The 27,433-nt window shown below is 39.3% G+C and overlaps 1 protein-coding gene across 7 annotated transcripts in view; it reads left to right on the top strand.

The window, feature by feature from the left end:
* Positions 1-27,433, top strand: part of LOC137079001 (protein phosphatase 1 regulatory subunit 12B) — an 81,980-nt gene that overhangs the window by 12,045 nt on the left and 42,502 nt on the right. Inside the window, exon 1 of one of the 7 annotated variants that reach the window (XM_067446913.1) lies at positions 8,424-9,015. The exons of the other annotated variants lie outside the window; for them this stretch is intronic. Coding sequence (XP_067303014.1) covers positions 8,911-9,015 — 105 coding nt within the window. The 5' untranslated portion in view covers positions 8,424-8,910. Of the gene's footprint in view, positions 1-8,423; positions 9,016-27,433 lie in introns of those variants that run through there. 7 annotated transcript variants of the gene reach the window in all.

Raw genomic sequence — 27,433 nt, 5'->3', positions numbered from 1 at the left:
ACATCTGCATGTCAGCCCATGTTCATTTTCAGGCGGAGCTGTGCAGTGCGCAGCCGTCGGGAGTTCAGCAGATTAACAAGCGACTATAGCGAAAACGGCAGATCATCACAGATGTCATGTTCCAGGCTGTGCAGGACTTTTAATAGCCTTCCCACAGATAAACAATATCAACAGTCATGGTTAATGTTTATTTACAATCGGATACCGCAACAATTGAATTCAAAGTTGGTTTGCTTGGCCCATTTCACCACGGAGAGTTTTTCTAACCTGGGGCAATGTAGCAGGATTCGCTCAGCGTCTGATACTGAAGAAAGGGCCGAACAGTAAGTAGTGATTTTATCCACTTATTAACTGTCGAACCCATTTCAGATTCAATTGAAAGTTTCTTAGTAAGATAACATTACGATAATATCCCCCGTGTTTCCTAGATTCAACGTGCATGCTAGTATTGGAAACTCCAAGTAGCTCACATAACAGTGTTGTCATAAAATACAACAGTAGATATGTATGTCGATCCCTTTTGACGGATTGAAATCTACATAAACTTAAAAAGTAAGTAACTTGGTTGCCTTAAAATTTTGAGTTTATTAAAATTAAAATTTTGAGTTGATACAATGAAGGAAATGTGTTTAATAAATAGAAACTCAAAATAGTATTGTATCTGAACCACATAAAAAATGTGATAAATCATGAAAATAGCACTATTTGGCATGTTTCACTGCATCATCAGAAATAAAACACACAAAATTACCCAATATACTTACAAAATCTTTAATAATATTTTAATAAAGGATTCGAATCTTAAAAAATTGTCATTGTATTAACTCAAAATTTTAATTTCTATGAACTCAAAATTTTAAGGCAACCAGGTAACTTTTTTTCTAAATAATTTTTTACAGTGTACTGTTTACTTGCTTACAGATCTCACTCGATTCTTGTAGCTAACGTCACCTTCTCCACCATCTAAGTTGAAACAATAGTCATTTGACAAGGCTTCTAGTCAATTTGTTAAATAAATATACATTTTTGAGAACTGAAGTATGATTATTTTGCAGCGGATGAGTAGTAAACATGACACTGACTATTGTGGCTTCTACATTACTTCGTTTGGCTAAATAAATCGACTTTTAAATCACTACTCTACGGTCAAACTGTAACGTTACTGTACAAACAACTTATTTCGGGCTATCCAGTTTGTGATTCAAAGTTGAGAACCTATCATTGTAAAATCAGTGCCATGATGGTTGGTATGTGTTAGCTGTCATTGAGCAGCAGTGCAGTGAAACAGCCAATCAGAGCAGAGGCCAGCATTATTATTCATGACCCTTCCAAATAAGGCAAAAACAGAGCATTACATCCTAGGGAAAATTTATAGGGTTGTAAATGGACCTGTAAAACTGTGTCTGGACAACCTTTGACCTGAAACAAGCCACATACCCTCAGATATTAGAGAACAATTTAACATATTGTTTCAACCCACTCTAGGGCACCTTTAATTCTCCATTTACTATATAAAATAAAATAGGTTGTGTTTAGTCAAATGGAAAAGACAAAAACTCAAAGATTAGCTTCAAGATCTTAATTGTCACACAAAGCTACTGTACAAATTATTTAGGGCAGCTTTTTCTCAGTTTACAATTTTTGCTCCATAATAAGACGTGCATTTATGGTTGTTTTTTATTTTCCTAAAAGGACACACGCTGAAAGAGAAGGCTAGAGTTAGGTTTGAGATAGAGTATTATAAGTATGCTGAGATCTTGGAAATGATCCAGAAAGATGCTGTGCTTAGCCAAAAACTCTGCCTCTTCTCATAAAAAAGCTAAATGATCCGACAGACCAGCAAAATGTGATCACTGTGTGCATGTGGACTTCAATATCGGAGTGTGTACTGTGTGCGAGTGAGTGTGTGTTTTATGTATTTATGTAGAAGCAGCTGAGTTTGTTTGTATTCATTCAGCTGTGATTGTCTATATTTGGTTACTGTGAGTTTACAATGTTATAAAGGATCTGTCTCTGTATGATTGTAGTAATAGATGACACAAAGTGTGTGTGAGTGCTGCTGTGTGTGGGTTTATGGTGTAATGGCCTTTGTGACCCCAGCAGAGAGCAATGGAAGTTTACTTTCTGCTAGAAACATTTCCATACGTGCACGTGTCTCCTTTCATATTTTCCACACAGCTCTGATGTTTCCTGCTGTTTCCTTTAACATACACTTCTCCTCAGTTTTATATCGTAAGTGCTGTGTTTCTTTTTTTGAACCTCCACGGAGGTGGACATGTTGTTTTAGCTAGCAATAACATGCATTTCATGCATACTGAGCTTTTTACACTGTTAAAGACTTGGATTCCCATCCTAAACATAGACAAGTTTCAAAAACTAATGTTGGACGTTTGATGGAGTATTTCTGTGTCAAAAATACTCCTTCCGGTTTCTCACAAGGTTCGGAGAGTTTTTTTCGAGTATGGGTCGGCTTGACGTTAGTAAGAGCGGAAGGTCCTTGTATGGGCTGTACGGGCTCTTCTCCCGGAAGGGTGCGCGCGCGCGTGACTAGAGCGAGAGAGGAAATGCACGCCCATAAATACTCCGCGCCGCGCTCCACTTAATTCCTCTGGGTGACGTCGAGCGACTTCAACGCTTCAGCACAGCATTCCGGGAAGGCCGCGCTGCATTTGAACCGATTTGAACGCAGAAATGACGAGAAGCTTCACAACATCGCTTCAGTCGCGTCACAAAGTGGATCTCCACCGTTCACTGCTGTCAGGACATCACCAAATCATACCAAAGAAGTGTGTTTTTGACGGAGCGGTCCCAGCGAAAAAGGTTCGGTCCTGCTTTGGAAGCAGCCGGTGAGTAAAACTGCTTCAAATGTCTCTGCTATTGGCTCGTCGCGTGAGTAAACATCAGTAAACGACACGATCGCGTGCTTCGTCGTTTAAATGCGCTAACGGACTCTATTGTTGTTCTATGTAAGTTATAACGTTACACTAGTCTGACGTGCAAAACCGTTTTGCTTGCTACTGCTAAGGTTTAGTCGCATACAATAGTCCATAAACCGAATCATGTCCTCATAAACTGCGAGTAAAGACACACAAATGTTGACAGGCCACTAAATACAGTCCATACCACAGAGATGGATGTCCTGATGTTGCTGTTTCTCCTGTTCAATTTATTCTGGATCATTATCTGTATTAGCTGAGATCGATAGCCATGGGTTTCTCCACGCTTGAGGACGTCACCGCTTTGCGCGCTCGTCATTCTTTAGCTCCGCCCACCCGATACGCCTCCAGGCGTTCTGTTTTTTCCGGAAAGACTCGGTACAGCCCATATTACTTTTATAAATATAATAAAACTAAAGACTTTTCGGAGATATGAAGGATGCAATACTACTCTATAGGTACTCAAGATTGACATGAGATTGACTGAAACTGAGTGTTTCACCCCCCCTTTAAATAAATAGTAAGTGTGGCATTATAAATACAACATTGTTTCCAAATTTAAATTGGCTGTAGTTAATGTTGGATGTATAAACCTGAAGAAGAACATTTTCAATTAAAAATGATTTGCAACTTTCACAATAAATGTATGTAAGCAGCTCACGTACAGCATTGAGAATACTGCTTTACAACCCCAGTGAGCGAGATAAAGGGCACTATAGTAAGAAAAACTCAATAAAGATACAAAGCAAAGATACAGGTATACAATTCTGGAAAGTATGTATACGCCAAGAAATGAGAGAAACATTTAGAAATGAAACCGAATGTTTGGTAGATTTTGTCAATTTTTTCTTTGTCTTTTTATTCTCTTAAATTTTCTGGGGCCCTCTTTGAACCTTCTGGAGGACCCCCGTTTGAAAACCTCTGATTTAAAGCAAAAGTAATAATTTCTTTAAAAAAAAAAAAAACACCTTTGAATGGTAGTATTCTCCAATGGCATTTTTGCTACTTAAGTTTAAATCATATTTTAGAAAAAATATTATCATTCAAATGTAAGCTGTGAGACAAGAAATGATCGCAATAGTGAATATTCAGATATATTAAATATGACAGGTCTTCAAAAAATTGCTTTTTTTCACCTCACTGTTGGGGTGCAGACCTCGGAGATTCGTTTGTGTCCTGATTCAGGAGGACAAGTAGAGGACAAGCACTGAAGCCGAGTGCTCGCGGATATGAATGTTCCAGTTGGAGAGTCATAAAAAGAAGTATAGGTCAAGCCTGCTTAACCCGAAACGCAGATGCAGCTATTGAAACTTTGGCTTCCAGACTGAAATCCACTCTCTTAAACAAGTCTCCCAAGGCCCGTTTCCACCTGCTTACTCCGGTGGAAAAGCACAGGCATTGTGGCCGATGTGATGAGGTGCACGCCGTGGCTCGGGTTCACCTCTGCAGATGGCTTTGAGTTCTTGAGTTCATTATTAGGCAGAAACAGACAGGAAGAAAGCATGGGAACTGTTTTTAGGCTTTTAGAGTGTGGACCAGGCCCAACACTTATGTGCTTGAGAAGGATTTGAAGAAACTCTTAACCTTAAAATTAAACTTCAGCACGTAATTCATCCTGCTTCGTTTATGCTAGAGACATTAATGAAAGCGAATGCCACAGATTCTGTCTTGAAAGATCGCGCAACCAAAGGTTTAAAGCAAAAAAGTTATGCTAAAACTAGATATACTGGTAACACTTTATTTTAAGGTTCAGTTACTAACTATTAACTAGCTGCTTATTAGCATGCATATTACTATATTACGATATTGGTTGTTTATTAGTACTTATAAAGCACATATTAATGCCTTATTCTGCATCCCTTAATCATAACCAATACCTAAACTTAACAGCTACGAAAACTACCTTACTAACTATTAATAAGCAGTAAATTAGGAGTTTATTGAGGCAAAAGTCGTAGTTAATAGTGAATATGTGTTCCCCATACTAAAGTGTTACCAATATACTCTTCAAAATTAAGACAACGTTTAATAGTTTTTACTTTTTGCTTTTTTTTTTTTAATTGTTTTTAATTAGCATTTGTATTATCAGTGTCAATAATGTAAGTGCAGGAGAGGAAATGTGAACTTTGCTTCACTGTGACAGAGGTCTAACTCACTAAACAGAGCCTCTGGCAGTTAGCCTCTTCATTCAAATGTCATTGCAAACCCATTCCTCGACACATATGGCACGGAAATTGTTAGTGGGCAGATGGGGCAGGGCCTCTGCCATTTTTGGGCCTTTTACAAAATCGTTCATGGGTGTTTCTTAGTATGTGTCAGTTCACTTTAAAGTCTGCATTTACAGTTTGCACAAACTGTAACACTGTTAAAAATAGTAGATGTGGTTGTCAAAGTCAAATTCACTGTAAATAATACAGTGCCAATGATTTAGATGTTATATTTCATACTTCAAAACTGCATGTAGCCTACTATATAATTCACTAATATAATTTTAACATGACAATGAAATTGAAAATATGCATTTTAATGAATGTAATATATTGATAATTGACATAATATTACAGTTGATGTAAAGGCATCATTTTCAAAAGCTTGGTCCAAAACGCAATTGCTGTGTAAATGTACAGCCAAAATGCATAAAAAGTTTTCAGTTTTTTAGTTGAAAACTGTGTCCTGTAAACACCCTGAGAGTACACAGTAACTGAGTCTGTACACAAGGAGATTGCTGGAGAATTTGAATATCTCTGGAGGTAAGTAAAAACTCTCTTGCATAGCAAGCGAGAGGGTCTTGTTGATCCCTGGTTGGCTAGTGCCCACTGATGACTGATTCCATGAGTGGAAAACATTGAGAGGTGGGAACAAATGTCTTATTCACAAGACAACCCAGCAGAGCACGCTCGGTGGTGGCAGCCTCGCAATGTGATTGTCCAGGGACCACTAAATGGGACTGAGGATGATTTCAGAAGCTAAGATGGCACATTGTTTTTTAGGCAGGGGTGTCCAAACAAAGTTTAGTCAATTGGAGCAGGATTGGACAACCCTGTTCTAAGGGCTCGTCACGTAGAGGCAAGACAAAGCATCAGCTCTGGCCCCTGGATGATATGATATAGATAAATTAAAGTGGGTGAAGAAGAAGGCCCGACATGCTTGATTGAGACTTAAGCAGCAAGCTTCTCAAAGGGACTCTGTTACGGTTATCCGTTAACACCAGGAAAGGATGATGGGCCCCCTCTGGCCAATGCCGCTACTCCTCCAATGCAAGCTTGATGACAAGAAGTTCTTGGTTGCTGATTTCCGACATGAATGCCTCTTAGAGGCGTTGGCCTGCTTCTGGGGTCCAGAAGGCCTGGGCTTAGATGTGAGCAGGGATGTTAACAGAGCAGTGATGAATGTATAGTTCTGGATGAATCGGTGATTGGCAAAACCTAGGAAGCACTGAAGTTCCTTGATGGAGAAGTGAATGGCCAGGATTGATCTGCTTCCACCTTCCAAGACTTTGGCTTTTCTCAACAGCTCTAGGGCAGCAGGGACGAGGGGAAGAGGATACCGGGAATGGACAGAGATTCTGTTGAGTAATCAGTAGATGATGCAGGACTGTAAGCCTCTGTATGTCTTAGCCACAAAGACAACATTTGAATTAGCAGGGGAGTTGGATGGTCTGATGTAGCCATATTCAAATGCCTCCACAATGTACTCCTCCATGGCCTTCTGTTCGAGGATGGAAATTAATTGCATTGCTGTCACTGGGGCGGTACCCTAAAGCACAAAACCGAAAAGGTACTAATATGTACCTTTAAGGTACAAATACGCACTACAAAAATGAAAATGATGTCATTAATGACTTATATTTCAGTAGGGATGGTGCAACTCAGCATTCTTTCTCCTCCAAACACAACGAGTTAAGTTTTTACCAAAATTTCTGTTTTTGTTTCATCTGACCATATGACAGTCTCCCAATCCTCTTCTGGATCATCCAAATGCTCTCTAGCAAACTTCAGACGGGCCCGGACATGTACTGGCTTAAGCAGGGGGACCTGTCTGGCACTGCAGGATTTGAGTCCCTGGCGGCATAGTGTGTTACTGATTGTAGCCTTTGTTACTTTGATCCCAGCTCTCTGTAGGTCATTCACTAGGTTCTGGGGTTTTTACTCACCATTCTTGTGATCATTTTGACCCCACGAGGAGAGATCTAGCGTGGAGCCCATTTTCTAATAATTGCTCCCCCAGTTGATTTCTTCACACCAAGCTGCTTATCTATTGCAGATTCAGTCTTCCTAGCCTGGTGCAGGTCTACAATTTAGTTTCTGGTGTCCTTTGACAGCTCTTTGGTCTTGGCCATAGTGGAGTTTGGAGTTTGACTATTTGAGGTTGTGGACGGGTGTCTTTTATACTGATAACGTGTTCAAACAGGTGCTGTTAATACAGGTAACGAGTGGAGGACAGAGGAGCCTCTTAAAGAAGAAGTAACAGGTCTGTGAGAGCCAGAAATCTTGTTTTTTTTGTGGGTGACCAAATACTTATTTTCCACCATAATTTGCAAATAAATTATTTAAAAATCAGACATGTGATTTTCTGGATTTCTTTTTCTAACTCTGTCTCTCATAGTTAAAGTGTACTCATGATGAAAATTAGAGGCCTCCCATCTTTTTAATTTGGAGAACTTGTAAAATTGGTGGCTGACTAAATACTTTTTTGCCCCACTGTAACTACAATATAAAACGTGTGTACACAATAAATGCATTGTATCCAATGATTAATTTGTCAGCACAGTAGACACTTAATTTAAAGTCCATGGATCTGTAACAAAGTTTGTAGAAACGGGAAGGAATGATGCGGGAACCAGCGAAAGTTTAACAACTTTATTTTAAAATAATAAAGAAAACGAAAGTAACGTAGGCAGCCCCTCACGGATGAGTGCCCGCACACACATAAACACACACAAACATAAACAAAATTCAACGTAAAGTCCAGGCCTGGTCCTCTCTCGTCTTCTATTGTCTTTGCTCCTCCTTTTATACTCCCGTCACTCTGCCGTGAGATGAGACCGGTGTGATCGCGCAGCTGGCGCTCATTATCACTCACCACCGGCCCGCTCTCACGGTCCCTCGCCTCGCTGCTTGCCACAGGATCTAATAATTTTTCACATTTTTGAAGAAATGTAGTTTGCTCCTTTTCATAATTACAGTCAGTGGGGACTGAGACTTCAAACCCCATAAAAGTGCTTAATATGCCACATGCTTAATATTTCAAATAACTAGCATTTTTACTATATATTCTGTTTAGTGTATTCAAATGTAAGAGATATAAAATAAAGCCCCTCGTACTGAGCCAGAGAAAGAGAAGCAGCACCAGAGAACACTAAGTGGAGAGAGAGAGAGAGAGAGAGAGAGAGAGAGAGAGAGAGAGAGAGAGAGAGAGAGAGAGAGAGGGAGAGAGAGGGAGAGAGAGGGAGAGGGGGGGACGGAGCTGAGTGGGACCGAGTGAAAACAGTTTTGTTCTTTCAGTGTTTGTGTGGAGTATTTGTAAGTAGACAGAACAGTGAGGGAGGGCTTTCAGCCATCTATAAAGTTAACAAAGAAAAGTCCTCTCCTTATTTAGCTCTCTTTGTGAGTCTGCATGAATGAGTGAGTGTCAAAGAGAGAACATCAGCCGGAGGAGACCGCGACTGTTGTTTATGCGCTTGTGAGAGAGGGAGTGGGACAGAAATAGAGATAGAGGGAGTGGAGATAGCGAAGTGTAGAGGTGCTTCCAATTGTTTTCATTTTTCTGTAATGACCACTGTGCCTCGCGGAGTAACGGAAACACAGATCGCCTGTCAGTCTCAGTGTACACACAATCTGAGTGATCCTCCGGACCTATACTTCTGCACCTGTTGAGCGTATCTACTTCACGTCCAGAAGTCATGGCCGTCTCCACAGCTGTGTGAACCGGTGCCTGCGTTTGTCAGGGATCTTCCTTTTTATCCAGGAGAGAGATGTCATCGCTCTATTCGCGCAGCAAGGACCTTTCCTCTCGCTCCAGAAAGTCCCTGTCGGACTCACCACCCTCCTCTCCGTCCCCCAGCACCAAATCATTCAGAGTAAGAGCCAGCTGTGTTAAGTGTTTGTCACGTTAGAACACAGACATTTCAATAGGCAGTATTGTGTTCAATCTGATGTAATATTGTCAATTGTCACTGGCGGATGCCAAATGTTCATGTTTTTACATGAATTTACTGTATTTTAGGCAATTTTTTATGTCTTTAACAGCAGGCAAAGCAAGTTTTACAGGTTAAAACATTAAAACTAATTTTCAAGTGCATGAAATAGTGAAGTCCAAAGTCCACATTGAAAATCTGGGATTTAGTTTTTCATTTAAACCTGGAAATAACCAGGAGTGTTTTAGGATTTCGGGCAATTTAAACCAAAGAAAAACTTCTTAAATGTCAGATTCTGCACTATTTATAAGTCAACAAATTAAATGAGTAAATTTGTGACATTGATCGTGTGACTGTTTGCACAGTCTGATGTTCTCCTTCCATTGATGGTCTTTGGATCATCTCAAGTCATGCTGGAGAACACGATCATCAGGTTTTACACAAACTTACAGAGTTTATGCAGCTCAAGTGCTTAGTGCTGGGCAGAATGACCAACAAATGATATCGGTTTCACGGTATATGAAGGTATTTTTTTCCTCATGCATAACCGGTTGTTTACCACATTTTCTACTGATTGAGAGAGGAAATACTGCAGTAGATTGACAGAATGCCATATTTACTGTCATGGTGAGTGAATATTGTAGAAAAAAGCACTAGTCTCTGAACAAATGACACGTCAGTTTACACAGAAAGATTACAGGCATAGTTACATTTGTTGCCCATTCATCTTTGAATTTTGGGTCCAAATCATTGTCTTTTCGGTGTATCAGAATAATCCATTGTGTCATCGTGTTCATGATAAGATGGACATCTATATCAGTGTCCTTATTTGCACATAATATTTCCTTTTAAGGGACCTTATTAAATACACTTACCTAAAGGATTATTAGGAACCCCATACTAATACTGTGTTTGACCCCCTTTCGCCTTCAGAACTGCCTTAATTCTACGTGGCATTGATTCAACAAGCTGCTGAAAGCATTCTTTAGAAATGTTGGCCCATATTGATAGGATAGCATCTTGCAGTTGATGGAGATTTGTGGGATGCACATCCAGGGCATGAAGCTCCCGTTCCACCTAGGGGTGTCCATGGTTAACCGATTGACCGATTAACCGTTAAAAATTGCGTAACCGAGTGAAACATTTTGCTCGGTTAAGTGGCGTCAATTACGTGCCTTGAATTTAGTTGTAATATATGTTTGCACCCCTAGAGACCGCCAGAGCGCTCCCAGACATTTGTAATATCCACAAGAAGAAGTCATGACCAGCTTTCTAAGCGGGCAAAGAAAGCGTGGGAGCACTTTAAAAATGAGAGTGACGGGGCAAAATGCAAGTATTGCGATGCAGTGCTTACCGCATTTTTCAGGCTATAAGTTGCTCTGGAGTATGAGTCGCATCAGTCAAAAAATGCGTCATGAAGAGGAAAATAACATACGTCGCACTGGACTAAAAGTCGCATTAGGGCAGAAGCAGAGCGGGAGCCGCACGCGCTGTGCATAACGGATCAGAAGAAAGAAAGTTTGAAGTGAGAAACCTGTGAATGACTAGAGAAATGCAGACGTTACTTTAACTGTAATGAAGAAAACAAAAAAAGCTAATCGCGGACTGAAAGCAAGATGGCCAGAGCTGAAGGGACGAGTCCACAGATGCTTGAACTCTCTGTTGGGAGAGGCTCAGCCGCGCGAGTCAAACGCTGTCTGTGTGAATTGTCACGGCTGCATATTTTACTAACGTTACATGCTCTAATCGTGCAGGCGCCCTCGCGGCCACTTGCATTGCTCGTGAACTGGAGCGCATCTCATCCTAATTTAACGAAACTCAGCGTACGCCTCGCAGACATGAAATAGATCTTAAGAAACTTAAAATGTCTTTTAACAATTTAAAACGGAAAGAAATAGGCTACTCTCTGATTATGTAATCCATGATGTGCATTTCTCTATATAGGCGCGTTCACTACGGAGATGGTGGTCGTCAAATTAATAAGCTAAAAATAACCCTGACGCACACTATGGTTAACCGAGTATTAACCGCTAAGGGCCTCGGTTAACGGTTAATGAAAAACTTGAAAACGTGCAGCCCTAGTTTAGATGCAATAATTAAACGCAATTAATACATTTAATTATAAACTCAGTATGTCTCATTTAGTTGGTAACATTTAAATTGGCCACCGTGTGAAATGACTCCTTGTCAAATGAACTTGAACAAACAAATGACTAGGCCTATAACATTGTGTTGTGTCATTTTGGCTACTTTTTACGCTTTTTTGCAGTGCTGAATTGTGCAGCTGCCGACTTAAAATCAAAAGTTCCCAGTGTCTCTCCAAAACTTGCAATGCGCTTAAGCCGCGTAACCTTGTTCTCCGCAAGGCGACTTCGCTGCTTCGTCTTTAACCGATTCTGCAGCGAGAACCCCCTCTCTGCAGGAACACTCGAGACAGGGATTACACAAGCTATCTTGGCGAGCTTGGTCCACTCTGCATACATTTCGTGGAAATCACATATGAGGACTTTGCAGGCTGTGGAGAATTGCAATCCTCCATAGCCACGGAGCGCTGTCATGACAGCGAGGGCATCACGTCACAGGCTTACGGTATCGATAAGAGGCAGTTTTAATCTGACAATTTGACCGAAAAGATTTCATTTTGTTGGACATTTAATTTGTTTCCTGGCCAATGTCCAGTAATTACTGGACAACGGAAACCCTGGCTGGAAGTAGCCATCAGAGGATGCGTACATGGTGGTCATTAAGGGATGGACATGGTCAGAAACATGCTAAGGTAGACCGTGGCATTGAAACGTTGCCCAATTGGCACTAAGGGGCCTAAAGTGTGCCAAGAAAACATCCCCACACCATTACACCACCACCACCAGCCTGCACAGTGGTAACAAGGCATGATGGATCCATGTTCTCATTCTGTTTACGCCAAATTCTGACTCTACCATCTGAATGTCTCAACAGAAATCGAGACTCATCAGACCAGGACACTTTTTTTCTGTCTTCTACTGTCCAATTTTGGTGAGCTCGTGCAAATTGTAGCCTCTTTTTCCTATTTGTAGTGGAGATGAGTGGTGCCCGGTGGGGTCTTCTGCTGTTGTAGCCCATCCGCCTCAAGGTTGTGCGTGTTGTGGCTTCACAAATGCTTTGCTGCATACCTCGGTTGTAATGAGTGGTTATTTCAGTCAAAGTTGCTCTTCTATCAGCTTGAATCAGTCGGCCCATTCTCCTCTGACCTCGAGCATCAACAAGGAATTTCGCCCACAGGACTGCTGCATACTGGATGTTTTTCCCTTTTCACGCCATTCTTTGTAAACCCTAGAAATGGTTGTGTGTGAAAATCCCAGTAACTGAGCAGATTGTGAAATACTCAGACCGGCCCGTCTGGCATCAACAACCATGCCACGCTCAAAATTGCTTAAATCACCTTTCTTTCCCATTCTGACATTCAGTTTGGGGTTCAGGAGATTGTCTTGACCAGGACCACACTCCTAAATGCATTGAAGCATCTGCCATGTGATTGGTTGATTAGATAATTGCATTAATGAGAAATTGAACAGGTGTTCCTAATAATCCTTTAGTTGAGTGTATGTGTGCATACAGGGTGCTGGTTTAGAGCACTAGAATATATGAATTATGTCCTTAAAAAATGTATACATGCTCACTCTGGTCTGTATCTGATCTATATGATCCATGTGGTGAGCGTTGTTAAACTCATGCTGGCTCTTCGCCCATAAACCGCTCTCTCTGCGTGTTGTTTGAATTCTCCGCTGTTATGCGATCTCAGCTGTGTCCTCACTACAGTGCAACAGTAAAAAGGGACCCCTCTCAAACTGTGCCGCATTTCGAATGTTGTTTAAGCGACATACATCGGTGTTGCGGTATAATAAAAATTCATATCATAATAAACACAAACACCGATATTCGTGTGAACCAGTATACTGCTCAGCAATACAAGTGCTGTTGTCGTTAACCCTGTAAAGTCTGACATTAAATAAAAGTCAGAAAATATGTTTTTTTTTTTAAGTGAAAATTTTATTGAACTTTTTAGACAAAATATAAAAGCAAATCTAAAAAGTTTGTGTATGTGTTTGTTTGTATCACATTTGATATATAAGGCTTTTATGATTTGTGTAATATGAAATAGTGAGAATATGGAGCTCATATTCGAGGAGGAATAAAACACCTCTTTTTTTATTCAGAGGCCCAAACTGAGTAAAAATTTGCTATTTGGTACAGTTTTTTATTTACAGTATATGGCGAAAGCTTGTAGTGTACATCAAGGCAAGGCAAGTTTATTTATATAGCACATTTCATACACAATTCAAAGTGCTTTACATTGAAACGAATTAAAATAGGGATAACAAATGCATAAGAAAAATAATACAATGTATAAAAATAAAAATAGAAACAGTTGTATACATTTGTAAAGAGAATTAAATATAATGAAGTGATGAAACTAAAACAGTTATAAAAAGAATAAAATCAGTAAGGTTGTTAGTATAACAAAAATGTTGCATTTATGCAAAATACAGATAGCTATCAGTTGTCTCTCTATATCTCCCAATATTATGTCCAATAAGATGATATACAAATGCTTAGTTTTATTATCACAGCTCTGTAGTTTTTATTGTGGAGGTCAAAATGCATGTAATGCAATGTGATACAATTATGACTGAGAGATGAACAAACAAGCGTTCCTCGAAAGCTGGATATATAATATTTGATACATTCACACATGATTAAAAAAAGAAAAAAACAGAAATCAAGTATAATCAAATAAACCCAAGTTGTTTTAGTCCAGTAAATGCTCATCTTGAAATATTAATAACAATATGAAATAAATTTTATAAATTTGCTTTATAATAAAAGTCACATGTACAACGATCTGGTACATGTGGACAATTGTACAGTTATTTATATTATTATTTAATGGGATAGTTCACTTTTTTTTTTTAAATTCTGTTATTTACTCACCCTCAAGTTGTTCCAAACCTGTTTGAGTTTCTTTGTTCTGCTGAACACAAAAGAAGATATTTTGAAGAATGTTTGTAACAAAGCAGACAGAACAACCATTCACTACCATAGTAGAGAAAAAAATGCTATGGTAGTGAATGGTTGTTCTATCTGCTTTGTTGAACATTCTTCAAATTATCTTCTTTTGTGTTCAGCAGGAAAAAAAAACCTCATACAGGTTTGGAGCAACATGAGGGTGAGTAACAGAATTTCCATTTTTTTGTGAACTATCCCTTTAACGGCCTTTTACTTGCTAAAAAAGTGAACTCAGTCAGACAACAGCAGGTCATGTGCAGCAAATGTTTTTTATAGCAAAGTTTTGATTGTGTTGATCACTTGGAGACCTCATGTATCAAATATTATTCATGGTTTTGTAGGGTATAATGTATAATCATGTAATTCCGCTCCTGTCTTGGTGCTTGTATTACAACAGGGCATGTTTGTGAGCTGATGAGATGGTGTTGTTGTGCTGTGAATGAGCAGAGCTGCAGTGTCTGTGATGTACACACTCTTTCAGGATGCAGTGGGAGTGATTCCCAGCGCAGCGGCTACGGTTCACTCCGTTTTTAATTTACTCTGGCCATGTCCCTCAGTGCTTTGCTAATAATTATTGCAGGGCATAAAAAGTTTGCAGTGTTATCAGAAAAGACTAAAGAAAATGTATTTTGTTTATTTATTTTATATAGTTGATGGTGTATACAGGTAGTTGATAAATATCACGGTTATTATGGTCAGTTAAAGCCATAAAATAAATAGTTTGGTTACTTGCAATAAAATTAACAACTAAAATAAATATATAAAGTAGAAAATGAATTTCAGCTACTGTACTTGCCAAGAGAACATTTGTCATTTTACATAATTTAACTTAAAATAACAAAAAACAACAACAACCCCAACACAATATATACATAAAACTACAACAAAATGACTAAACCTTTAACTAAAATGAAAACTAAAAATATAAAAGTAATTCAAACTATAGTGACTATAGTATTAAAACTATAGTATGTCAGAGATACTGTTCAGGTTTATGATCATTTGTATGGACTTCTGTTTAGTTTCGGACCCCTGTTTCAGTTCAGTTCTCGTTTGTGATTGTCTTTCCCCTGCTATCTCCTGCGAGTCACGGATTTATAATAAAACTGCATCCTGCATCTAGTTCGTTCATGCTGCAAGCCAACCGTGAAAGAGAGAACCGACCAAAAAACTGAGAAAGAAACTATAAAAGCTGGATTTACTGGCTGTTCACCTTTTACTCCTCAATCAAGCGGAGGTTTTTTATAGATTTTTTAAATAGATTTTTTAGACCAGGCTGCCAAATTATCCAGACCGCTCTCTTTGTGTGTTTTAATTCTAGCCCTAATGAGCGGTTTAAAGCCTCATGAAACCCCTATTTTTGAGATGTAAACAGATATGTATAGGCTGCACATATTTGAAAACTACTAAGGCTACTCATTAATGCTATTCATATGTGAAAAATAGTTATTTTTGCATTTTTCAGAGCGATTTCTGTCTTCTGGTTTGAAAAGCTGAGTCGGAGCAACGTCACAAAATCTGACGTCAGCGTGTTTTCTCGAACCATGAATGAGCTGGTGGGAACATGCTGATGTCGACCGTTTCGAGTGATTCTCGATATATATTCATGACATAAAGCTCATTCAGTCCAATCACTGCGCTGTAGTATGCATACAATATAATTGAGCTGTTATGCATGAGACAGTCTCTTCTTGTATTCGTAAACAACAATGGACGTCGGGACGCAAGAATTGATCGTTTCATCTTGTATAGTGTGTCATGGTATACGACGACCGAATCCGCGTCTGCGATAGTTCACGACGTCATGACAGAAAGACTAGCATGTTTAATTATTTTTTGCAGTCCTTCACGACGGGTTCTGTCACGTGTGACGCTGAGCAACCGGAGCACAGACAGTTTTCGTACACAGCTTTCAAACACGGCGAAACGCATGAGAGATGATGGTGCGGTTAACTTTAGGTGGAATTCGTGGAGCTGTGGCTCCTGCCTGTTCTACTGGCTATAAAAACTAAATATTTTATATAAAAAGAACAATATTTTACCTCAAGTTCTCTTTGGAGGATTGACAGCCCATACTATCCTCTTCCAGCAAGCCAGGAAATTGTCCTTGGTCGGTTTTCTGTCTATTTTTGCGCTTTTCTAACCATAAAACACGCTGCTTCAGACATTGTTTGTTTACGCTCTTGTTTCTGGGAGTCGATGACATCACACGCGTCGTGGCAACAAGCGATGATTGGTTGAGTTGCAACGTGTAGTCTGACATGTTTCTAGTCCAGACACGACACCATTATAGGAGTCAAAATCGCGTAATCTGACACAGTGACATTCGTAACAGACAAAAATATCTTGTAGTCTGAACCAGGCATGAGGCTTCCCCGCCGAGTACATCTCCTTGTTCCCCCACTCCTCTATCGCATCAGGCATGTGTTCGTGGCTGGTTCATCTTCCCTCATGCCAAACAGTGCCAAACCCCAAACACACTTTGCCAAACAGTGTGACGTCACCCATTGGATTCCGATAAGCCGTTCTAAAGCGTAAAGTATGGGCGAGCTGGGCGTTGCCATCTTGCGAGCGGGTCATCGCGTGTCACTCTCGGATAACAGAAAATCGGCAAAAAGGCGGGACGTGGGCGGAGCTGAGGTGACGCAATGACTATAGACGGCAGATAAATGACTATCCTCCTGCCAGCTCAAAGTAACCAAACCCTTAATTATGCAGAAATTTAAGGCTTTATATAACGTAAAGAACAAGTTTAAAAAAAAAAAAATCAGCCCCTCACAGTTGTCATGAAGGTCAAAATTTGTCATATAGACCAAAACCACAATTTGTGCCAGGCTGTAAACATGTTTTTTTCTGCTGTAAAGTTGGGCATTTTACCATGGGGCTCAGTGAGATTCTGCTCCTTCTGAAACGCTCTAGTGGCCAGTCGATGAACTGCAGTTTAAGTCACTTCCGTATTGGCTTCAGAGATCGCGGGGATTGCCGCTTGGGTTATATACCCGTTTCAGTTTAGTTCTTTGTCGGTTCTTGTTTGGTGATTGTTGTGACTCTCCTATGTTTCCCCTATAACCTTCTGTGAGTAATGGATTTATAATAACGTTTTTGTTGGATACACCTGCATTCTTGTGTGTGCTACATGTTTTTGTGATATATGAGAACACAAATGTGTATAATGACATGGGTATGACACAACATTACCCATGTCCCCACTTTTCAAAATGCTTATAAATCATACAGGATGAGTTTTTTTGAGAAAGTAAAAATCCTGAATGTTTCCTGTGATGCGTAGGTTTAGGTGTGTGTGTTTGTGTATGTATTTGTGTGTGTGTGTGTGTGTGTGATGGGTAGGTTTAGGGGCAGGGGCAGTGTAAGGGGATAGAAAATACGGTTTGGATAGTATAAAAACCATTACGCTTATGGAATGTCCCCATATGTCACAAAAACAAACGTGTGTGTGTCTATGTGTGTGTGTTTGTTTGCAAACAGGGTGTGTCTTGTATTCCCAGTGGTTTACCAACATTTTTTGCCCCAATCTGTCCTAAGTTGACTACATACAGTGTAACCCAATGCTGCACCCAGATAATCCAATATTTCCCCATATTAGATTTAAACACCTTGCCTGGACAAACAAACAAACAAAAAACATTTTGAACTAAATTTCTTTCACTTGTTCACACTTACATCAATTAAATAGAGTAAAGATTATGCATAATTGCTGTCCGGGGAGGGCTCCAGGCTCTAACATTTTTGCCCGAACCCATTCCATAAACCTTCAATATGTGTATTGTACCCATGTTAACGGATGACAGCTTTCACACTGCACACGGATGCTGTCCGTTCCAGGAGCGTTGCGTCTGCAGCAGTGCACGGATCGTTTTCGTACCGAGTCTATTTTTTGCTGCGCTGCGCTGCTGCATTAAAGTGACAGAACATTGTTCGCATTAAACTAAACATGTACTGACGCGAAAATCTAGTAATTTCACCACAGATGCATATCATCTAAAATATACTCTTGTTTCAAAGTCAACACATGGCTTTTTTTCTCAAGTAAAGCAACAAAACGACACCTTACCTGGCATTTAGGTTAAAAAAAATGTGCCACAATGCACTCGTACTTTCTTGGAGGTGAAAAGCAAAGTTCTTTTTGACCGGCAGGATTTCTTTTAAAAGGGTGTAAAAACGAAAGAAAAGACGAGAGTAGGCTGTTTTTGAATAGACTATTGTAAGTTTCTAATTTAAAATGTTTGTGATTTAAGGCTATAACCTATGTTTAAATGTTTTGCCACTTGTGTGAGCTAAATCTAAAGTATATAAATATGAATACATGAATTTAATAAAATGTTGTTTAAATGTAGTAGGCTAGGTAACCTGACTTCTATTAAAGAGTAAACAAAGAGAATTGGAATTTTGACGAGGCATGTTCTGTAAAAACTTTTGGATTTTAAATAAAAATAATGAATCAATGCTGTGTTTGTGGTATGCAACAGCGGATCAGTTGCAGACTGCAAACGCAGCATATGTGAGAGCACAACAGGGTGTGGGGCTCCTGCAACGCAACACGCACTGCAGACGGAGTATGTGTGAAACCGGCGTCAGACAGCATTTGTTGAAACACTTGCTTTTTCAGTTTTACTTTTGGCTGCTGTTTGCCACTTCAAAACCGTATAAACAAACGCATAGTCTGTGAGCGAACAAGACCAATAAAGGCCATGTTGACGTGTGGAGACTGTGTTTACTTCGGTGAAAAGATGCTCATAAAATCAGCAGGTGCTGCAGCTGTTCTGTCTTTAGGAAGGTAATGCATGCATGGAATGAGGGAAAACAGACTGACCTTAGCCATTAGTTAAACTATAGTTGAGTGCGACAGTCCAGTTTTGAAGAAACTAAAGTGGTTAAGCTACTCTTAAAGTAGTTAGGGTCTGTTCACTCTGAATGTGTTTTTGCATAGCCCTGAGGTGATATTCCATTGTTTTTTTCCTGTAAAACATACGCTAGACAGATGTCTTTGTCCATTTTGCTCACTTCTCGCCTCTTTTGCAGATTTCACAAACAAGTTTATATTTTTTTAGAATTTGCCTCGTTGCAAGCTACTAAAACACATTAGCTACACTTCCAATGTCGGAGGCCAAAAGTGTCATGCTAGTCCGTGCCAGTTGCGTTGCTATCACAATCGTGTATTTGTTTCATCTGTCGGTACCTGTCTCATCTCTTAATACCGGACTGTCTGATATCCATATTTAGCTCCGCATATGGCATAAAATAAAGCAACCCCAGCAGGATATGACGCAATATGACGTCGCATTTTGGTTGCACGTTGCATTTTGGTTGAAAATTTATATCGGGCTGATGTTAGAACCCCAAACGTCAATTTTGATGTCCGTCCAACGTTGAATGTTGACATCAATCTATCGTTGGGTTCTGACGTCAACCCAATTTTCATTTTCAAGCAAAATGCAACGTCTGTCCAGCGTTGGATGTTGATGTCAAGGAGACGTTGGATCTTGGTTGCCTTAACTCATGACTAAATATCAGTATCTAATGTCAATATGACGTTCACTCTTAGAAGAAAAGGTTCTATATAGAACCGTAAAAGGTTCTATCGGCGCTAAGTAGTTGGAACCCCCAAAAGGTTCACTGCAAAAAATGCTTTTCTTACTTAGTATTTTTGTGCCAAAAGGGTTCTTTCTTTATCATCATAGAACCCTTTTAGCATAAAAGGGTCTTTGGAATATACTCAACTATACTTCTATATATAACCTTTTAAGGGTTCCAAATACGTAGCGCCGATATAACCTTTTCTTCTAAAGGTATGTTCACACCAAACGCGAATAGAGCATCTGGAGCGAATGATTTACATGTTAAGTCAATGTAAAGGCGCATTGACGCGCGTCTGGAGGTCCTGCGGCGCGTTAGACACTTTTCACGCAGCGCGTTGGACATGATTCCGCCTCATTCGCGCGTCCAGTTTGCGCGAATAACGCAAATTTGAAGCGAATTGAGCGTCTTGCGCATTACGCGCGAATGGTGCTTTTTATGCATTCACGCATTTGAAGCGAATCCGCTTCTACACCCGAGTTAATTTTTTTAAACTTTGCCGTCAATTTGCGCCGCGTTAACCAATGAGGAGCCTGCTTGCTGCTGTCACGTGGTAAAGTGACGTGATGAGAAACCCTGCATATAATAAAAAAATACTGTTATTTTGTCACTACATGTAGTTTTAATGATTTTCGGTTGATAATGTAGTTGTTTAAAGCTGAAATATGTGGTTTATTTATCAAGACAGCGTCTATTTAAAAATAATACTCTTGCGCTTTTGGAGTTGTGAGATCCAGGCGATCTCCGGGCGCTCAGCGCTCGTTAACCCCGGCGAGAGCAGCCTTTCCTCGGCCAGACCTTCTGGCGTTAGCCGCTGGCTCGGATGTCTCTGTAGAGGTTAACATGACATATGCTTCGTCTTGTGTACATCTAATGGGCGATCTTTGGTCCAATTCGTCTATAGTTGCCTACCAAATCATTTTGACTGAGGGCAAAGTGAAGTTTCATAACTTAATATTTTATTTAAACATACATGCAGTGAAGATAATCCAGGTAGTGCGTTGGCTGAACCACATGTGTGGCTGTTAATGCTTAATATATATATTTTTGAAAATTAAGAGGCAGAGTGGTATTTTAGGACATATTTAACCTGGAGCGCCTTAATGCGCGTCTATTTCGATTCAAAAGCTCGATTTCTACGCGGGTCCAATTTGCTGCGGACGCGCGAATGGATTCAAAATGTTCACGTGTCAAACTAGTCGTGGTAGACGCGATTTTGACGGTCAATTAGCGTTTGGCATCTAAACAGTAAGAGTGTTGGCTTGAGACGTTGGCTCGACTTTGGATTTTGGTTACTTTACAATACAACCTAAAAACAACTAAATATCAATGTCAGCTGACGTTGGCATTGGACATAAAATTAAGGTTGGCATTTGATGTTGAGCTGACGTAGAATTTTGGTCACAAATATCAACGTCTTATGACGCCTGCTGGGACTCATTGAAATATAACTGTGTTGGGACTGTCACTGGAGAGAGTGCTAAAGCTCCTCAGTTCATATTTTTGGTGGAAAATTTGTCGAAATAATAATTTCTTTCTAGATGTGATGTAAACAAACTGTCCTGTGACTACATATAAACAGAAACAGACGCGACTGAATAAGGACGTGTCCTCTTTCTTTCGTGAAATAATGTTAAATACCACTTTATTTTTCTTTGGGACTAATGTGTATTCTCGATGAGTTAATTCATTATGATCAATGTATCACTAGTTATTGTAAAGCTGTGGTAAAACATTAATGCTTGGGTTTTATATATTTAAGTAAACAACAAAAATGCCAACAGACGGCTGATTTTATCATGTTGGTTTTGCGATCTCGCTAGCTTCCGGGGATTTCTTTCTGATTTGTTTCCTGACAAACTTCCATTTGTTGGTGAAATGCTGGTATTGTGTGACGTTGTTTAGAGAGGTGTATTACGGGTGGGCTTTAGTGAAGCGCTGTGGAGCTTCTGGCCCGATGGTGGAAACGCAGAGTATAGTTTTGGGCTCGGTGATACAGGTCAGAGGCTATTAGCGTTGAAAGCCCTGCCTCGCACTGGCCAGACAGTGGCAAAGGGGCTAATGAAGCTATTTAAAGGGACAGTATCTTTTTAAATGTTATTATCCGGGGATGTAATTTAGAATTTAATTTGATAAATGTACATTAGTGTACATTTAAATAGATAAATTTACACTAAATATGGCTAAAACGGAGATAAAAACAATAAGCCTAATTCAGTCAAAGGACATGATTTATCTAAATATTCCTCTTTATAGGAGCTATACTTAAACAGCTTGTTACTGAAAAACCAACACTACTGTAAGCAGCTGAACTACTACCACGCTACTGCAAAGTGTATCATCTACTTTGAGTTAGTTACTCCCCAAAAGTTACTTCTGCACACTGTTACGGCGGCTGAATGTTTAGTGATTATAACGGGAGGCTCGCCGCCACATAAGACAAGATTAGCTGAAGAAAATGGTCATGACGTTTTATGTTTCCTCTAATCATAACATAGCTTTTTTTTTTCATTAGTAAAATTGCACATGTGGGCTTGAAGTTTCCATGACGAGGGGAGGCCTGTGCGAGTGAGGTCTCCTTGGGAGCGAAAGTTAAAGAGAGCAAAAGAATAAACACATGTGTTTTGTTTTTAGTGATCTTCTAATCCATGTTTACGAAGGACCGTTTACCCCAAACAACAGAATAAAGCGTAATAAACAGACATACACATCTGACTTGAGTGTGTGAGAGCAGTCATTTTAAAAGGGATCGTTCACATTAAAAATGATGTAATTTGTGTCAACATTACTCACCCTCATGTCTTCCAGAACCTGTATTTTTTTGTTTTTGAAGAATATCCAGGCGACCATTGTAGTGTAATGAAAGTATTTAAAGGGGGGGTGAAATGCTGTTTCATGCATACTGAGCTTTTTACACTGTTAAAGACTTGGATTCCCATCCTAAACATAGACAAAGTTTCAAAAACTAATGTTGGACGTTTGATGGAGTATTTCTGTGTTCCACTTTATTCCTCTGGGTGACGTCGAACGCTTCAGCACAGCATTCCGGGAAGGCAGCGCTGCATTTGAACCGATTTGAACGCAGAAATGACGGGAAGCTTCACAACATCGCTTCAGTCGCGTCGCAAAGTGGATTTCCACGGTCACTGCTGTCACAGGACTTCACCAAATCATACCAAAGAAGTGTGTTTTTGACAGAGCGGTCCCAGCGATAAAGGTTCGGTCCTGCTTTGGAAGCAGCCGGTGAGTAAAACTGCTTCAAATGTCTGTGCTGTTGGCTATCGTCACGTGAGTAAACATCAGTAAACGATATGATCGCGTGCTTCGTCATTCAAATGCGCTAACGGTTACTCTGTTGTTCTGTATAACACTAGTCTGACTCTGACGTGCAAAACCGTTTTGCTTGCTACTGCTAAGGTTTAGTCGCATTCAATAGTCCATAAACCAAATCATGTCCTCATAAACTGCGCGTAAAGACACACAAAGGGCACTAAATACAGTACATACCACAGAGACGGACATCCTGATGTTGCCGTTTCTCCTGTTCAATTTATTTCAGCCTCAGATTTGATTGTGGATCATTATCTGTATTAGCTGAGATAGATGGGTTTCTCCACGCTTGAGGACGTCACCGCTTTGCGCGCTTGTCATTCTTTAGCTCCGCCCACACGATACGCCTCCAGGCGCTCGTTTTTTTCCGGAAAGACTCAGTACAGCCCATATTTCTTTTATAAATATGATAAAACTAAAGACTTTTCGGAGATATGAAGGATGCAATACTACTCTATAGGTACTCAAGATTGACATGAGATTGACTGAAACTGAGTGTTTCACCCCCCCTTTAAATGAGGACTGGCGCAGATCTAGAAACTCTAATATGACAAAAAACAAACAACAACAACCTAAACCATAACATAAAAGTGGTTTATGGAACCACTGTAAAACAAATCCTAATTCATCTTAAAAATGTAAGTCATTTTTTTTATTTAGGTTTCTGCCCTTAAGGGTTAGTTCACCCAAAAATAAAAATTAGCCCATTAATTATGGACCCTAAAGTCATTCTAGGTGTGTATGACATTCTTCTTTCAGATGAATACAATCAGAGTTATATCAAAAAAATGTCCTGGCTCTTCCCAGGTCTTGAAGCATCGAAAATACATTTTGGTCCAAAAATAACAAAAATTACGACTTTATTCAGCATTGTCTTCTCTTCCACGTTTGATTTCAATCCTCAAATAAAGATTCAAACGGTTATGAATCAGCGGATTGACTCATGATTCGGATCACCAATGTCACGTGATTTCAGCAGTTTGACACGCGATCTGAATCATGAGTCAGTCCGCTGATTCATAACCGTTTGAATCTTTATTTGAGGATTGAAAACAAACACGGAAGAGAAGACAATGCTGAATAAAGTCGTAGTTTTTGTTATTTTTGGACCAAAATGTATTTTCGATGCTTCAAGAGATTCTGATTAACCCACTGATGTCTCATATGGACTACTGTGATGATGTTTTTATTCCCTTTCTGGACATGGACAGTATAGTGTGCATACACTTTCATACGCTCTCAGACTAAATATAACATATCTTAAACTGTGTGTGAAGATGAACGGAGGTCTTACGGGTGAGGAACGCCATTAGGGCGAGGAGTTAATGGCATCAGTGTAATTTTTTGGTGAACTAACCTAAAGTCTAATAGCTACATGTGGAGAATAGACAGAGATTGAAGTCATTGTTTACTTAAAAATAGAAATCCATAATTAATAAAATTCTGTCAGGACCACTATCGTCAAATATGACAGATTGACTAATAGCATATAGTTTGGATTGGCGTTGTGGTTTTGTTCTGGGCAAGAACTCTGCGGATCATGAAGCCTAGCGTGGAGAAGAGCAGGGAGAGCAGCAACAACCCCCCTTAGGGTAAGCAGAACAAAACCAACATAATGTATTGCAGATATCAATAATGTTCATATTAATGTGTACAAATTCATATGTACAAAATAATTCAGGAGTTTAGTCTGATTCAAGGGGAATAAGAATACCAAATCCTGACTGGACGAGAGGAGGAGCTGGGGATGGAGGAGGGTAAATGAGCTCTGGAGAACGCGATAGCTGCTGACTGAGGAGCTTATATATGTATGCGGTGATAGACGTCGTATTCCTGTAGGTAGACGTGACCAGCTGACAGCCAGCTGATGCGAGCTCCACTGACGTGACCTGCCAGAACTGACGCTATATGCTTGATTTTCATAGAAGCTTAAAGAGTTAATGAAAGAAGTCATGAAACATTAGCATCCTTTTATATAAAGGAACACACCGATTTTTTGGGACTATCTCATTCACCGTATCCTCCAGAGTTAGATAAGTCCATACACACCACTCTCCATCTCCGTGCCTTTGACGCACACACCGCTAGCCTAGCTTAGCACAGAGACTGGAGGTAAACGGCTCCAGCTAGCTACTGCTTAATAAGAGACAAAATAACACCAACAGTTTCCTATTTACATGTTGAGATGTGTATAGTTACATTGTGCACTAAGCGACAGAAAATGAAAAGTTGTGATTTTCTAGACCAATATGGCTAGGAACTAAACTCTTATTCCTGTGTTTACCTCCAGTCTTTGTGCTAAGCTAGGCTAGCGGTGGGAGAATGGTGTGTATGGACTTATCTAACTCAGGGGGATACGGTGAATAAGTTAAAGTCCCAAAGTTCAAAGTTTTCATTTATTGTAATTGCATGGAAAAGAGCAGCCAGCACATTTTTTATGTCATTTTGTATCCCATAGAAGAATGAAACTCTATGGGTTTGAAACAACATGAGGATTTATTTTTTTTTGACAAACTGTTTCAAACAGGGCAGATCAGAAGAAACCAGCCCTTATAAAGTCATCAAACAATTGAAAACGAATGACTTGATTTGTTTTCTCTTAATATATCTGGCTTATCACACAAAGAGCGGTGGGAGCGGGGGAAAGAAAGCGCGCAAGAAAGAAAAGGCCTTTTTTTGGAGCTGTGTGTAATATTCCTTTTGAGAAGGGTGATGCTCACATTTTCCATTTTGCAAGCTGGCAGACGGACTAGCTGGCTCTCAAAGGGGGGGTGAAGGGATGAGGGGAAAGAGAGGATTAAAGAGGTTGCGTATAAATACTTCAGCATGAGCCAGATCCTGTAAATGTTACAGTTTGTGGAGTTATGGGATCAGGGTGAAGCCCACAGCTGCATGAAGCGGTCTCAGTCTGTTACTTCATATGTGTATATGAGTTATAGAGCTCATATGTGTTGAATGCATGGAGAATTGAGCAACCCTGCAGCGTGTACACTGTGACCGAACACAGTTTCACATGCCTTTGATGTGCAGTGATGGTACAGTTGTCCTGGTGTACTAATCCAGCTTAACCAAATCCTCATTCAACCATTGTAAGAGAATTGGCTAAATTGTTCCCAGATCTTTAATCATGTAAAAGATGAGCTCTGCCAGTCAGGGTGTGAATTCCAGGGGGCTTTACCCCTCAATTAAGGCTTGAACCCCCCCAAAGGAAGCCAATATAAAATGCTAAGAATAAACTGATGCATGTAAGTGTAGGTGTCCAATCAAAATAGAAAGGTTAATATAGAAAGAAGTTGGCAGAGTATGGTGCCAAATCCCACATTGGTGATGCTTCGAAGCCCACAACACTTCATCAGACCAAAAAAGACAACCTTCAATCGTTCAATTTAACATCACATGACCAAACATTCAGTTGACTAAACACATTCAAAGTATACCCCACAGTGAATTCACAATTAAATGAAACACACGCTAATGATATTAATAATACCCACCATGATACCCTCTACAAATATTATTATATTTATGCAAAAATAAAACTAGTCGCGCATCTCATTTTCTCAAACTCTTTAAGCTCGTTTAAGATGTTATTTAACTCATTCAAGACTGCTCTTATGAGAAAACTCCACAAAACGAGCATTTTGCCATAATTCTGTATTATTGCTGTCTTTGCACATGATACTGGCATGCACACGTCTTTCTGTTTGTCACATAGACAGCACAATCTCTTTTTTTTGTCACGCTTGAATGGTATAAATAAGTAACCATATAATGTAACGCAAGCCCAAGGATGACAGAAAAAAACAGATGCTGTGTTAATTGCGTTAAATATTTTTAACACGTGCATTAACATGCTAATTTTGACAGCACTAAATAAAATATAATAATATAAAATAATATCTAATACTAATTGTTATGGTAATAAAAAATAATACAATTGTTTCTCATGAACAAAAATGAAAAATATATCATGAAATATTATTAATTATTAAAATATAAAAATATATATAAAAATTAAAAAGTATAAGTATATAATATAATAAAAAATGAAAGTAAAAAAAACTATTTTGATCATCACAGAAAATATTTATCTAGTGGCACATTTGTATATGCTGAAAATAAAATAAAATAAAATAAAATAAAATAAAATAAAATAATAAAATAAAATAAAATAAAATAAAATAAAATAAAATAAAATAAAATAAAATAAAATAAAATAAAAGAGTTGAACCAGTTATGGAAGTATGGAAACAAATAATACAACACAAAATTATAATAAACATGACAAAACAGTGTCTAGCTATATATCAACAAGGACAAAATGCAAGGAATGTGAAACACAGATTGAATACAAAAAGTTAGTATTGTAAAACATCCATAATAGATATAA

This window comes from Pseudorasbora parva, chromosome 6 (genome assembly GCF_024679245.1).
Source record: "Pseudorasbora parva isolate DD20220531a chromosome 6, ASM2467924v1, whole genome shotgun sequence".
Lineage (NCBI taxonomy): Eukaryota > Metazoa > Chordata > Actinopteri > Cypriniformes > Gobionidae > Pseudorasbora > Pseudorasbora parva.
The sequence above is the reverse complement of the archived record's forward strand: the minus strand, read 5'-3'. Positions and strand labels throughout refer to the sequence as shown.